This window comes from Penicillium samsonianum (genome assembly GCF_028829775.1).
Source record: "Penicillium samsonianum strain IBT 33392 chromosome Unknown utg000003l_segment0_segment0, whole genome shotgun sequence".
NCBI lineage: Eukaryota > Fungi > Ascomycota > Eurotiomycetes > Eurotiales > Aspergillaceae > Penicillium > Penicillium samsonianum.
Window position 1 is genome coordinate 5771234 of NW_026643261.1, and position 13393 is coordinate 5784626.

Here is a 13393-nt window from a genome sequence, read left to right on the forward strand (position 1 = left end):
AAAAATGCCCTCGCATGGGACTCCGATGATGCAGTAATGAGGAATGGGAAATGAAAAGTGAAAGTTCGCCATGCCGTGTGGATGCACTTGAGAAACGGGGAAGGGAATCATAGTCCCTCACCACGGAGAAGACGCCGAAGGATTCCTTCACCGGGACCAGCAATCTGGCTCTCGATTTCCTGCTGGGAAACAAAGCAGACAAGAGCTTGCTCGTCAAGGCCTTTGTGAGGAGTAGACGGAGCATGGCCGGATTTTGAGGGTGTGCGGCGCAGATCTGTGCCACCTGCAACAGTTCCACCTCGGCCGCGACCCTGATATTCTCCAACCAAGCCCATTGTTTCCAAATTGCTGAGAACGTCTTTGAACTCGGTGGCAGTCAAGGGGTGTAGAATGTTGTCATTGCGACACAGAGCACAATATGTATCAAACGCTTGCTTGATAGTGGGTGCCGATGTACGTGACTTGGAAGGTGTGCTTGGGACCTCGAACTGGCGGCGTTTGCGTTCAAGCGCAATCAGGGAGCAGATAGCGGCTTTTTGTTGCAGGTTCAAACTTTGAAGTCTTTGAACAGTACCCTGACCAAAAGCTGCGGATGTGATTCGAGCAATGTGGGCGATGCTGGCTCGGGGTGCCGTGATGACTGTGTAGCTTGACATGGAAGTTGGTTTCGGAACACTGCCGACTTTGGCAGGCGAAGATAAATTGGTGTTCTCTCCTAGTATCGAAACATTCTCAGCCTCCTTAGCTTGCTTATCCAACTTTTGAAGTGTTTCCTGTTCAATGACGTCGATTGCCCGCTTGATCAATTCAAAGGCCTTGCGGAGATCGCCTGTCTGCGACGCTACCTTCTTGGAGCAAAGTTGGATGGCGGCCGGTTGAACAAAGGGGACAAGCTTTGGGTCGGATTCTGCCCCAGCAGGGAGCAATGAGCGAAGACGATTGGTCATGACGTTTGCGATGGATGCAGCACCGTACGGCAAGAAAGGCAGCAAGCGGGGCTTCAGGTTCTTCGCCTTTAACTGTGGGAGAGATCGGTCGGTCAAATCAAGGGCGTTGGCGATGCCAATCAGCATCAGCTTGGACTTGCTTTGCAATGACCACTCGAAAAGTGACTGCAAAACCCCTGAATCACCATTGAGCAGATGATCAATTTCGTCCAAAGTGACCAGGAACATATCTTGCCCTTTTTTAGACGGAATGAACGTAGATTTGAGGCGATCCCCCTCGCTCTTCTTGAACATATCCGAGTCCTCGCAGAAATCTTGGATGAGTCTGCTGTAGACATCGCGAGAGATTCGCATGCTTGCGCAGTTCACATGCGAGACTTTGACGTTAGAAAGATCGAGGTCTCCACAAACTTCCTGGACCATGGCACTCTTTCCGGTTCCTGGGGGACCGCTGATATAGAGGCACCCTCCTTTCCGAGACTCCACTCCTTCTGTGATAAAAGATACCAACTTTTCCCGCTCCGCATCGCGTCCTACTAAGCGGCCGGAGTTGGAGCCTCGGGCGAATAATTGCCTGGCTTGCGAATACACCGAGTTCGCAATTTTCGGAGTGGCACTCTGTCTGGGGGTCGGGGGAAGATCGGCATGACGGGGAGTGCGCGGTGTTACTGCCTTTGCTCCGACCTGCACTCGATGTCTAGGGGTGATAGGAGATTGAGGTAGATCATCTCGGAATCGCGATTTCGAAGGTGTCTTAAATTCGAACTCGATAGGTTTCGTAATTTCTTCTGCACATCCGATTAGCGCTGCCTCAGGCGCAATACCCAATTTTTCCGACTTACCTTCCACTGGTTTCGAGACGGTGAAATGTGAATTGATCTTGACCGGAGATTTGAACTGGTCATCTCGCAGGGTATGTTTAGAAGAGACATTCTCCGACACTGTCTTGCTCTCGCCATTTTCTTGGTCGGGTTGTTCGACTGCTTTCTTTACAGTTGACCTTGTTCGTCGTAACGGGACTGGAACGGTGTCTCGTTGGTGAATTCGGAGAGCAACTGTTCGGCGCTTGCTCGCGGTTCGTACCGGCAATGCTAAAAGGCGGGTGAGGACTTGAAGATAAGGAGAGGAAGGTGGGATTGATGATCTTACCTGGGTCCACATCACCACGAGTGCGCTTTCCTAAGACTGTTCCTGCCATGACTTGGAATAAAAAAAAAACAAGGTAAGAACAACAAACGCAGTTTCCGTAGGAGTTAAAAGAGGAATGTCAGGAAAGAAGGCCCAGAGCCCAGTTAGGAAGTGTAATTGGCAGCTCCACTACTGGGGCTTCATTCAACGCGCTGGACGCGTCGCGCGTAGGGATACGGCGGAGCGTATCAACCACACGTGCACAGGTCTTTTCCGAGACTTAGTCAGCCGCGTCACTGGCCCCGGGGCCCCGGGACCACCTCAGGTGTCGATGGATCGCCTTCATGTGTGTTTCGAATCGAGATGACGGAATTCTTTCAGCCTACGTGAAGCTGGACGTTCTTTTTCTGTTTCTTTTTTTTCTTCATTCCTATCAGTCTCTTTTGTGGGACCTGGTGATTTTCTGGTTTGCAGTGGTTTGCACCAAATCTCGCTCCCCACATAACACAACCTCCGAGCCTTTACCCCATTTCATACTACGCCTAAGCTTTCAGTGGCTATCCAAAGTCAATCCTTTCTAACTTTCTTCTCTAACATTGAGATCTTTCTCAAGTAACATCATTCGACACACTGCCCACCATGGAGAACGACGTGGTAGCTCAGTTCACTGAAATTACCGGCTCCACGCCGGAGCTGGCTATACAGTACCTGCAGATCACCGAGTTCCAGATCGAGCAGGCCATGCAGCTTTACTTTGAAAGTGGAGGCGCACCCTTGACTGCTGAAGCTTCTCAACCTCCTCGTCGGTCTGGGATCCCAGACGATTCCGAGGTGGTGGATATTGACTCGGACACTGATGACGATCCCCCCCAACACACCGTCCCGCCAACGTTCGATGACGACGAGGCTATGGCTCGACGCCTTCAGGAGCAAATGTATGGTGGCCCAGGCGGCCCAGATAATGAAGATGAAGTGAGAGCGCCGTTGGCGCGGACAACAGAGACTTTGGTGGGGCCCGGGGCGGACTATGACAGTGGCGAAGACATGCACGCCAATATTCTCAGCCAATTACGAGCTCGTGGAAGACCAGGTGGGTGCTATTTGTGTTTCCAAAACTTCCAATAACTTGAACTGACACTTTACTCTAGGTCGAGCCGGAATCTTCAACCAGCAAGAGTCTTCCATATGGACGGGCGGTGATGAATCTCGTCGCGAAGAACTGTCTGCCGCTACTGGGGGCGCATCGGATGCGTCGTCCAAATCCAATATGCTCGCCGAAATGTACCGCCCTCCCTTCGAGATAATGTCACGATTGCCTTGGGATGTTGCGCGCGAGGAGGGAAAGGACACCGAGAAATGGCTGCTTGTCAATGTCCAGGACGCATCAGTCTTTGACTGCCAGGTTCTGAACCGTGATTTGTGGAAGGACCGTGGGGTGCAAGATACCGTCAAGGAACATTTCATTTTCCTGCAGTACTCAAAAGATGACCCCCGTGCGTCTTCCTACCTCCAATACTACTTCCAAGGAAGCGATGTCTCCGACAATTACCCCCACATTGCTATTATCGACCCTCGAACTGGTGAACAAATGAAGGTCTGGTCTGGACCGCCTTTGGTCAAGGCCGCCGACTTTCTCATGCAACTTCACGAATTTCTCGATCGCTACAGCTTGAACCACAATGTGCGGAACCCTGTTGCTAAGCGCAAATCTGACAAGAAAGACAAGAGCATTGATGCCATGACCGAGGAGGAGATGATGGAGATGGCACTGAGAAATAGTCTTGGGGGTGCAGCAGAAGCTGGTCAGACGCTCGAAGACCCTGATGATTTGACGCGCAGTACAGACAATGTTAAGGGCAAGGGGCGGGATACCGGTGAGGAAGATGTCATCATGGATGAACCGGAGCCAGCTGCTGAAGCCTCCCCATTCACATCCATTCCCAGCGACCAACCACACACTGAACCTGCCGCGGACCCGGCCACAACTACACGCATTCAGTTCCGACACCCATCTGGCAGAGTCATTCGGCGCTTCTCATTGTCGGATCCCGTTCAGAGAATCTATGAATGGCTCAAGGCCGATCCTCCCTTGGAAGACAAGGCTGGTATCGAGTTTGACCTGAATAGCATGGGGCACAATCTCATTGATCAACTTACCACGAGCATTGCAGACGCAGGACTGAAGAATGGCACAGTGATGATTGGATATCTGGAAGAGTAATACTCTTGCTTTCTTAATCTTTCAGTCTTATCGTCACGCTACAGTGTTTTCTGAGTTTCTGCAAGGCGTTGATGGAAATGAATTGGATCCTGTGGGATCTCACCTTTGTTCCCAAGCTGGGTTTCGTCATTTCCAGGGATATCGTTCAATTTACCAGGCTCTCCAGTTGTCATTGCCAACCTTGAGACCTAGATGTGAGAGAATACATAGTACCAAAGCTTGCCTGGAAAGCATGCAATGAATCATGATAATCAAAATAGTGTCAACTTAAGAAACAGAAAATAATCATGAGTATGGAGGAAAATTGAGTAATGTGCATATGTAGAGCTGTTCTACAGATTGGCTTGAGGATAGTGAAATATTTTCTTAAAGACCATATGCTTCGTGACTACGTAGTTAACCATATAGTTACGGTCAAAGAATGAGCCTGATCAATCAGAAATATAGTATAAATTCATAAATATCCGAGATGCTCAAATGAAACATGAGAAAAGGTGGAAAGGAGAACAGGTTAGTTTGATGTTCCCAATAAGGAAACCTCTTAAGCGCATAACCCTTTGTATTGTTATTATGTCACGGGTGCTTTTCGTGCCTTAGTTTAGTCTGATCATTACTCTCAGGCTTGGTGATATCGGGAATTTAAAAGAATTGAATGTACGTGCCTACCTAGGTAGGGTCTTTCGATCTATATAATCACAAGAATAGTCGGCCACTTATGCGGCCGTGTTGAGACTTTGTTGGTAGTCTTTTGTAGTAGTCTTCTCAGATGGTCTTTTTAGATATATTTTTAAATTGGTCTTTTCGGATTCTTCTCTGTTAGTCTTTTCAGATGTCTGTTTTAATAGATATTGTCTCCCCCTTCTCAGTTTGTTAGCTTGACGGCAGAAAAAGGCGGGAAAAAAAGCATACTTTGTGGAAGGGATTGCAACTCTCATAACTGAGTCCGATTGATAGTATGAGGCCTTCCAAGTCTGAAACTCGAGTCTCAGATAATTGTACAAAGTATGTATAATTGGACTCGGAAAGCCGTAGATTCACCGCCCCAAGATAAGCAGCGGCAAAATAAGCCCCCCGCGTCGATAAACAAGCAAGGGCAGCTGACGACATGGATATCCCTGAGAAGCCTGGGGAGTGAGACGAGTTGATCGTAACGTGAAGAGTATGCCACAAACGATTTGGAATCTCACGATCACCCTCGCCGCGCCTGCTCCGATTGAACAATTGTCTTTGTTTACTAGTTGACATCTTATCAATTGTTAGCACCCAAACGAACAACGCCCTCTCTTCTCATCCTTCTCTCCTTTGCAGTCCTGGAATCTTGCGATCCTGAAAGATATTTCACAGATCTTATCTAATCGAATCAGATTGATCGGATAGCAACGTTATTTCATCCCAGACAGCCATCCCGAGTCCACTTTCAAGCACCGTCACGTACGGCCCAACCCCACACTCCATCCTTGTGATAGGCGACTGCCGGTCGTGAATCTGACAATCCTTCATTAGCCTCGATAGATTCAAGCTTGATTCATGTTCATCGTCGTCCTCCGGTGACTCGGATAAATCGCCAAAATGCCGCCTCCCATCGATCCGGAAACCATTTACACCAAGCAAACTTGCATCGGTAGGTTTTTCAATCCTTCGGCCTTGAGGGGTCATGGGCTTTATCTGGTTGCTGACTGATTCGTGATTTCGTAGGCGGTGGAAGCTTCGGTAAGGTGTTCAAAGGGTAAGTCGAGGACCTTCTATATCAACATCTTGGTTGAACAAACAGCTGACCCAATTCGGATAATTAGTTTGGACAGACGCACCGGAGAATCAGTGGCTATCAAAATCATTGACGTCGAGAATGCCGAGGATGATGTCGATGATATCATCAAGGAGATTGCCATCTTGTCCGAGCTGAAGTCGCCCTATGTCACTAAGTATCATGGCTCATACTTGAAGGGGTCCAACCTGTGGATCATCATGGAGTTCTGTGCTGGTGGTAGTTGCCACGGTCTCTTGCGACCTGGTGTCATCCATGAGGAGTACATTGCCATTATTCTGAGGGAGCTTCTGCGCGGGCTGGACTATCTCCACAGTGACCAGAAGCTGCACCGAGATATCAAAGGTACGAAGACCTCAATTGGTTTAAATGGCGATGTGTGGCGACTAACACTTCTGATTGCAGCTGCCAACGTTCTTCTCAGCGCGAGTGGTCAAGTTAAATTGGCGGACTTTGGCGTGTCGGGACAACTGTCGGCAACAATGACCAAGAAGAATACCTTTGTAGGAACTCCGTTCTGGATGGCTCCCGAAGTCATCAAGCAATCTGGATACGATTATAAGGCCGATATTTGGTCCTTGGGCATCACGGCAATTGAACTGGCCTGTGGCGATCCTCCGTACGCCGACATTCACCCCATGAAAGTGCTGTTCTTGATTCCCAAGAACCCGCCCCCCACATTGGTAGGCGATTTTAGTAAGCCTTTCAAGCAGTTTGTTGAACTGTGCTTGCGCCGAGACCCCAAGGAGCGGCCATCAGCCAAAGAGCTTCTTGAGCATCCGTTTGTGAAGCGTGCCAAACGAACAACCTACCTGACAGAACTCATTGAGCGCGCAGAGCGTTGGCAAATAACTCATCGGGGTCAAGACGACGATGACGAATATGATGGGTATGATGATAGAGAAGCCGATCAAACAGCAACCGCCAGAACCCAGGAAAAAGAAGACCTTTGGGATTTCGGGACCGTTCGTCCTGTGGGAAAAGCATCTGCACCCCCGCTGCGCCCTATGAAAGGCTCTGACACCAATGCGCGAACAAATGAGACAGAAGAGTGGGATCTGTGTGATGAGACACCCCGACAAGCCGGAACATTCCAAACCCAATCACACGCTCAAGTGACCCCAGCAAACCCTGCTTTCAATGTTTCTCCCACCAAAATCCCTCTTCCTCCCTCTGCTCCATCTTCCCCTCTCAAGCAACGCCCCTCCCAGACCGCACTTCCCCCACGCAAAGTCGTGTCTCCAGTGGTTAGCAAACCTGCAGTAGACAACCCTCCCGCGAGAGGATTGAACGATCAATACGCACAGGCAACGACTCACTACGCTGGCAAACTTGATACTGTTTCTTCAGCCAAACCTAGCTCCGCGGTCAGTAACCAGAGCACTCCTATCAAACAACTCTCCAGCATTCCCCTCCACGACCAATACCGCACCCCATCCGGTCACATTGTGCATAGACCAGCTCCACTTCCTCGCACTGTTGCTGATTCTCTGGGACACCAGCCACAGTCTCCGCGCATCCCCCAAGTCGCTCTTCCAAGACATACAGACCCACTGCAACACGCAAAGCCAGTTTCTGGACTCAAGTCTAAACGCGCACCAGCAAACATGGATGACCGTGCTATGCCCCACCGCTCCACCCCTCCCACCCCCACTTCTAGCGACCACAAGCGTTCCACCCGACCTCTTCCTGAAACTGAGCGGGCAACCGCCTGTGGAACTGTGATTCTCCCGGCCCTCCGTGCAGCCATGGACCGCCGCCGCAACCACCTCGTCCGTCTCGAACCCGGACGCAACCCTAACGACCCCCCGGCTACCCCAGAACAAGAGAAGGACTTCGACCGCAGTGTCCGTATCCACCATGGTCTGGAGAAGGTTGCTGAAGACATTGCTCGAGCTTTCAACAGCCTGCACCACTGGGATATGGAGAGACCTGTTGACATGGGCGGTGGTGTTGATGCTGTTCTCGACGCGTTCCTCGAGGAGGTCCTCGTCCGATTGCAGCCCAGTACCGACGCGTAATGCACGCGTCTGAATTGTGTTTGAGTAAAAATGAGTGTTCTCAATGGAGTTTCTAGGTCCTGTACTTTGCAACGTTTCATTCGTTGCTTTCTTTGTTTCTTGAGGCCTTGGTCTCTTCTTCTTTCATGTATGTTATGTGTAGGAGTTAACTCTTCTATGAAACTCTCATCTCTGCTCTCAGTTCTCGGTCTCACTTGTATGACCACATAAATGATTGTTGTGATCTCGCTTAGCTCTCAGCAAACAGGGGCTCACTTATAGGGGCCCTTGTTAGAAGACCAAGTGGGCCAATACTGATTTATCTACTCTGTGTCTTATTTTTCTTACTTTCATCGGTTGGCTAATCCTCATCACTACTCGTGTCAAACTGCATGCTTTATTCATATAAAATTAAAAAATGATACCATAGTGAGATCTAGAAAGAATCTTCATCCTACAACCATGAAAAGATAATCCAACACGATATCTTCATTTTTCTCTTAAGAACCTGCGATATTGTCACTTTCTAGTCTCCATCATCACTGAGTTCATCATCGTCTAGGCTTCCACCCATGGACACTTCCAAGGTTCCCATACCCTAATCATCTTCTTATTTGTCAAAGACGACAGGAACATCTTGACTTCAATCTGTTTCCAACCCTCTTCATCGGGGACTGTTTCTATCTCTTCCTTGGTCACACGCGCCATACTCTCTAACAATTTTGCATGGGTTCACAAGCTTATCCAACTCCTTCAAGCTTATTGAGATTCTTAAAGTCTAACTCAAATGCCATTTTATCATCGACTTGGGAAAATGAAAAAGAAAGCAAGTCATAAAAGTAAAATTAGCATAAGTTCTACCACCCCTAGTCTTAGAGTTGCGAATTGCTCAAGCCTAGAGCCCGCTTATATCACTCCTATGTCAATAAGCAGATTGAAGGCCGTATGGTGTATGGATGGATGGATGGATGGATGGATGTTGTACCTGTGGACACCATAACTAGTGTGTTCCACGGTTGTGGTAAAGTCTCTTTTAGAGTAAGGTTGAATTAAGTGGGCCACTTTGAGTGGGTCTGTGATCACGTGGAAGGAAATTTATATAAAGTTAAGGTTATTCCTAGTACAGCCTGGGTAGTGTAGTAGTTAAGAGCAACGTCAAACTTGGTCTTAACGAGGTATAGGTCCTCAAAATTTCTCGGTTCCATTTCTTGATGCATTGATTGCAGATCACAATACTCTCCTTGTCGTTTACATGGGAAACAATGCATTCATTCGCGCATAAGTTCAAGAATGAGCACCCATAAGTGGTCCATATTAGGACATAATTCTCCTTGAAACTTGGTGGGAGGCCCACTAGCCTCAGTCCACTAGCTTTATTCTCAGACCCTTTCTCAGGGATAAACTCTTTGGTTCATTCCTCCCATATCCAGGCTTCTAAGAGAGTGGATGGATATAAGCCTCTGAAAGCGAGATAACATTTCTCCTTGACTTCCAACGGACGTTTGGTGCTTAACTCAAACTGTAGGTGGGATAATTCGATAAACTTGACGGAGAAGGTGAAGCCGATAGAATTCTGGACATGGATCGGCAACCGACTTGTGTTGAGGTACACTAACTGACCTGCGGATCTTCTATCCAAATTAGCATAAGCACAAAATCCTCAAATAAAACCGATCTTACCGACGAAAAAGGTCGTGAGGATAAGGATAATTCACGCACAGAGGGTCGCGGAGTGAGGAAAATCCCTGTGACGGGTTTTTCTAAATTTATTGCGGTAGAAAATGGCACAGATTTTCATCTTAGCGTTCGCTCCTAACCGCTAGTACCATGCTTTTTCATTGCATGCTCTGTTGTGAAATCCAGACCCATCTCAACGCCCGGAAAGAGAAAGGATTCGAGGTGCACTCAATAGTGAGCCCAAAACCCAAGAGGGTGACAAGCCTTCTTTGTCGAGTTTACAGAATGATCTGATCTGCATGCCAGGGCATGAGTTCCCCACCGGACTCGGTCTTCACTTGACTTCGGTATTCCCCGGAGGTGAATGTTTTCGTCAGCTTTAAGGGAGAAAGCGATTAAAAAGGGCGCAAGTGAGGATGAGGTAGTGCCTCTAGGATGGTCGAAACAGCCAATCCGTCTCCGGCGTCGGAATCAAGTAGTTGGTGATGTTGAATTCATTCGCATTAGAAGGATGGCCAGCATCATCTACTGACCCAGTCGGAGGCACGGGGCCTGCGTCCGTCAATCCATGAATTGACATCGGATTTGGCACAGGCTCTGGGATTTCCAAATGAGAAGTGGCAGAAGTAGACAAGTCAGGAGCCCGGGCAGGAGGAACGCGGGGAACATTAAAGAAACCAAAAACATCGAGGTACTCGAGCTCGTTGGGGGCGAAGTTGCGGGCGGGCATTGTCAGGAGGGGTGCCCGGGGCTGATGGCTCTCGCCAATGCCATTGTCAGCGGGTGATTCACGCGGTTGACGCGAGATCAAAAAGTCCAGGTCGAATGCACATCGACGCATATCAGCGAGAATCTTGACTGTTGATGGTGTTGATCTTTCGCCGTCTATAGCGGTTGATTGCTGATACTCGTTGTACTCGTCCAGGACGCGTTGAAGGATGCTACTGTATCGCTCGGCGACTTTCCAGTATTTTCCTAACTGGAATAGAGTATCCACGAAAAAGATGATATCGGGGCTGACGGTATGTGCAATGGTTGAGCCGTGGACGAGGAGTAGGCGTGCTGAGACCCAGAGAGTGAAGGCGAAGGGCGGGCCCATCTTGTCTAGCATGTTGTGCTCTACGACGAACCTTGTTACTGATAGAATGTTTTCGACAGCTAGTAGGCACCGCTGGCTGGCACTGTATGAGGGCGTGAAGATTGGAGATCGGGTTGTCGGGTATGCTGCCGAGGAGTGCAGACGAATCACAGCTCTAGAGTAATTGACCCGTTAATTTATTGAATAGAACGATAAATATGCGGCTCACTCACGTTTGGTAGGTTGCATGTAATTGCACCCAATCGCTGTGCAGAGCCCGGCCATTCCTGGGCCCACTGAAGAGTCGGGACGAGTTTTCGTAGGCATATTCCGCTGGGAGATTGAACTCCCACGATGTTAGCTCGCTGTCGAGTTTGCGATAGCTAGCCTGCCATTCCGCGACATCAGAGAGAGCTCCGATATCCACAGGCCGTTTCAAGAACAGGTGAATCCGCGAGAGGATACCCAAGATTTCAACATAGAGACCGAAAGACCCAACGTTCTCAGCTTTACTGAGATAATCCGCACGGTCGCTGGAGCATTGGAACCACCGCGTCTCAACGGGCTGATTCTTCATAAAATAATCATCCTTGCAAGGGAGTTTGCGGTCGATATCTCTGTCATCCAAGGCGAAATTGAACGCAGTCGCCAGGGTGGAATATCGGTCCAGCAAGTAGACCATCCAGAACAGACGACGTCTACTCTCATCTTCAATCCAAGAGTCTGGTTCTGAAAGAGTGACAGCTCTCAGAGTGTAGATCGAGGGATAGAGGGGGTTGATAAGGGAAGACTTTGATTCCACAGCCAACCCTAGCTGAACTACGGATCGGGTGATCAGGGCAAGCAGCTTCCAACCAGGTGGGCCATTGGAAGATCCAACCAAATCAAGAGCTAAAATCACGAGTGCCTGAAGTGCCTTGACGGAAGAATTTTCCAGGCCATACAGGACGACCTTTTGTTTGGACGAGTCATGATAGCGCTTTCTATTCTGGTCGTTAAGCCTGTTGTCCGAGGAAAAACGCAGGGTTGTTGCCACAATTGCATACAGCACCATTCGGTCTGCCTCCTCTAGTGGCGATGGGCCAAAAAAGGTATCCAGGGTTGTTCGCCGGTGGAGGATCGGGCACCAGGAATTGATATGTTCGAAATAGAGATCTACCAAAGCATAGAGCAAATCATATGGTGGCAGATCTAGATCAGGATTAGTAAGAGATTGCTCTTGGTTTGAGTATATGTTGACGGGAACCTTCAAAGACGATTCGTTTCCTGTGTAATCATGTTGTGCGTTTTGGGTATGTAACAACTGGCCAACCGGTGCCGTTGACAAGTCATGTTGCAGATGGTTATGTGAGGCATTCTTCACAGAGCCATCTGATGGACTGTTGGTAGACACATCCACACGGCGGGAGGGTAGAGTAACAGCAGACCCAGGGTCATTGAAGTAAAGAGCCGTACTAGGACTGGGTCCATGGATTGCTGACGGCTCGGACGGAGAGCTATATGAAAGACGCCCAGCGTGGGGTAATTCGTGACCCATTGAAGATTGGCTTTGAAGCATATGCATCTCGATAAGCCGAGCTTGTGATTGGATGATATCTTCCAATCGATCTGAGGTACGAGTGAGACATGAAATAGATGACAAGCAGACTGTATAGCAACTTACCAAGTCGTTGTTCTAACTCCTTTCCATATCCAGCTCTCAGCCCAGGCTTCTTTCGTTCCCTATATTCACATAGCTGGCCATTTCGGGTACACCAGCCACAGCTCGGTTGTACTCGATCTGGGTTGGTCAATGTTAGAAACGAAACGTTTGCTTAGGATCATTTTAGGCCATACCGCATTTGACCTTTCGCTGCTTGCACAGTTCACATCTAGCTAGGGTTAGTCGGGGTTTCGTTTCATACAAACACGGGTAGCCGAGGTAATCCAGGTACGCACGAGACAGTAAGGGGGCGTTTTCGCTTCAAGGCTCTTGTGGAGCCATTGAGTCCAATATGATCGTTATCAGAATCTGAGGAATACTCTGCACTCTGATCTCGGTTTGGATCGCCAAATTGCTGATTGGAGGACGGGGTCTCCTGGGCGGGAAGCGCAGTGTTCGGCATTTTGATTTAGCGAGATAGCAATTCGCCCTATCAGGGACCGAGCATGATGCAAGGCCGATTCACGGCGAGATGTCCCAATAGGCGATAGCCTGGTATTCTGTTTTAGAATGGAGGGAGCCTTGGAATATTCTCCACGCTAAACTCAGTATTGGATCCGAGGGAGGGAAAGGAGAAAGAAGAAACAGAAATGGTTGGACTCGTGAAGGAGCTAAAGCCTCAGGCAGAAACCGGGGCACCCCGCATTCTCCGCTTTTGGTATTCCCTGATTATTTAGTTCTACTTCTTCTACTTCCTCTATTTCATTGGTATTTAATTAAAAATCAGTAAATAACAAATTACACTATTTTGAAGAGTGGCAAGAAATAGTTTATCCAGTACAAATGGTGTGCGCAAATGTTCAACAATTTTGGGGTTATCTTTTTGAAGCTGGATGTAGCGTGTGAGGAAGTCAGTGTGGGTGTGGTTGTTTGGT

General features: G+C 48.7%; 4 protein-coding genes across 4 annotated transcripts; 2 read left to right on the forward strand and 2 right to left on the reverse strand.

Moving 5' to 3' along the window:
- Positions 1-107: 107 nt before the first annotated feature.
- On the reverse strand, positions 108-2145 carry N7471_005830 (AAA family ATPase CDC6; the record flags this gene model as incomplete). The annotated part of the gene is made up of 3 exons (XM_057278549.1): positions 108-1735; positions 1790-2038; positions 2097-2145. 3 exons carry the CDS (start codon positions 2143-2145, stop codon positions 108-110), a joined length of 1926 nt encoding a protein of 641 aa, XP_057138159.1.
- A 569-nt stretch (positions 2146-2714) lies between these two features.
- N7471_005831 (DNA-protein crosslink repair co-factor UBX5) lies at positions 2715-4296 on the forward strand (the record flags this gene model as incomplete). Its single annotated transcript, XM_057278550.1, has 2 exons — positions 2715-3165; positions 3224-4296. 2 exons carry the CDS (start codon positions 2715-2717, stop codon positions 4294-4296), a joined length of 1524 nt encoding a protein of 507 aa, XP_057138160.1.
- Positions 4297-5865: 1569 nt separating this feature from the next.
- On the forward strand, positions 5866-8082 carry N7471_005832 (putative Ste20-like serine/threonine protein kinase; the record flags this gene model as incomplete). Its single annotated transcript, XM_057278551.1, has 4 exons — positions 5866-5917; positions 5992-6022; positions 6090-6406; positions 6467-8082. The coding sequence occupies 4 exons, from the start codon at positions 5866-5868 to the stop codon at positions 8080-8082; spliced, it is 2016 nt and encodes a 671-aa protein (XP_057138161.1).
- A 2086-nt stretch (positions 8083-10168) lies between these two features.
- Positions 10169-12921, reverse strand: N7471_005833 (putative C6 transcription factor; the record flags this gene model as incomplete). Its single annotated transcript, XM_057278552.1, has 5 exons — positions 10169-10991; positions 11050-12424; positions 12480-12596; positions 12653-12687; positions 12755-12921. The coding sequence occupies 5 exons, from the start codon at positions 12919-12921 to the stop codon at positions 10169-10171; spliced, it is 2517 nt and encodes an 838-aa protein (XP_057138162.1).
- Between the last annotated feature and the right edge of the window lie 472 nt (positions 12922-13393).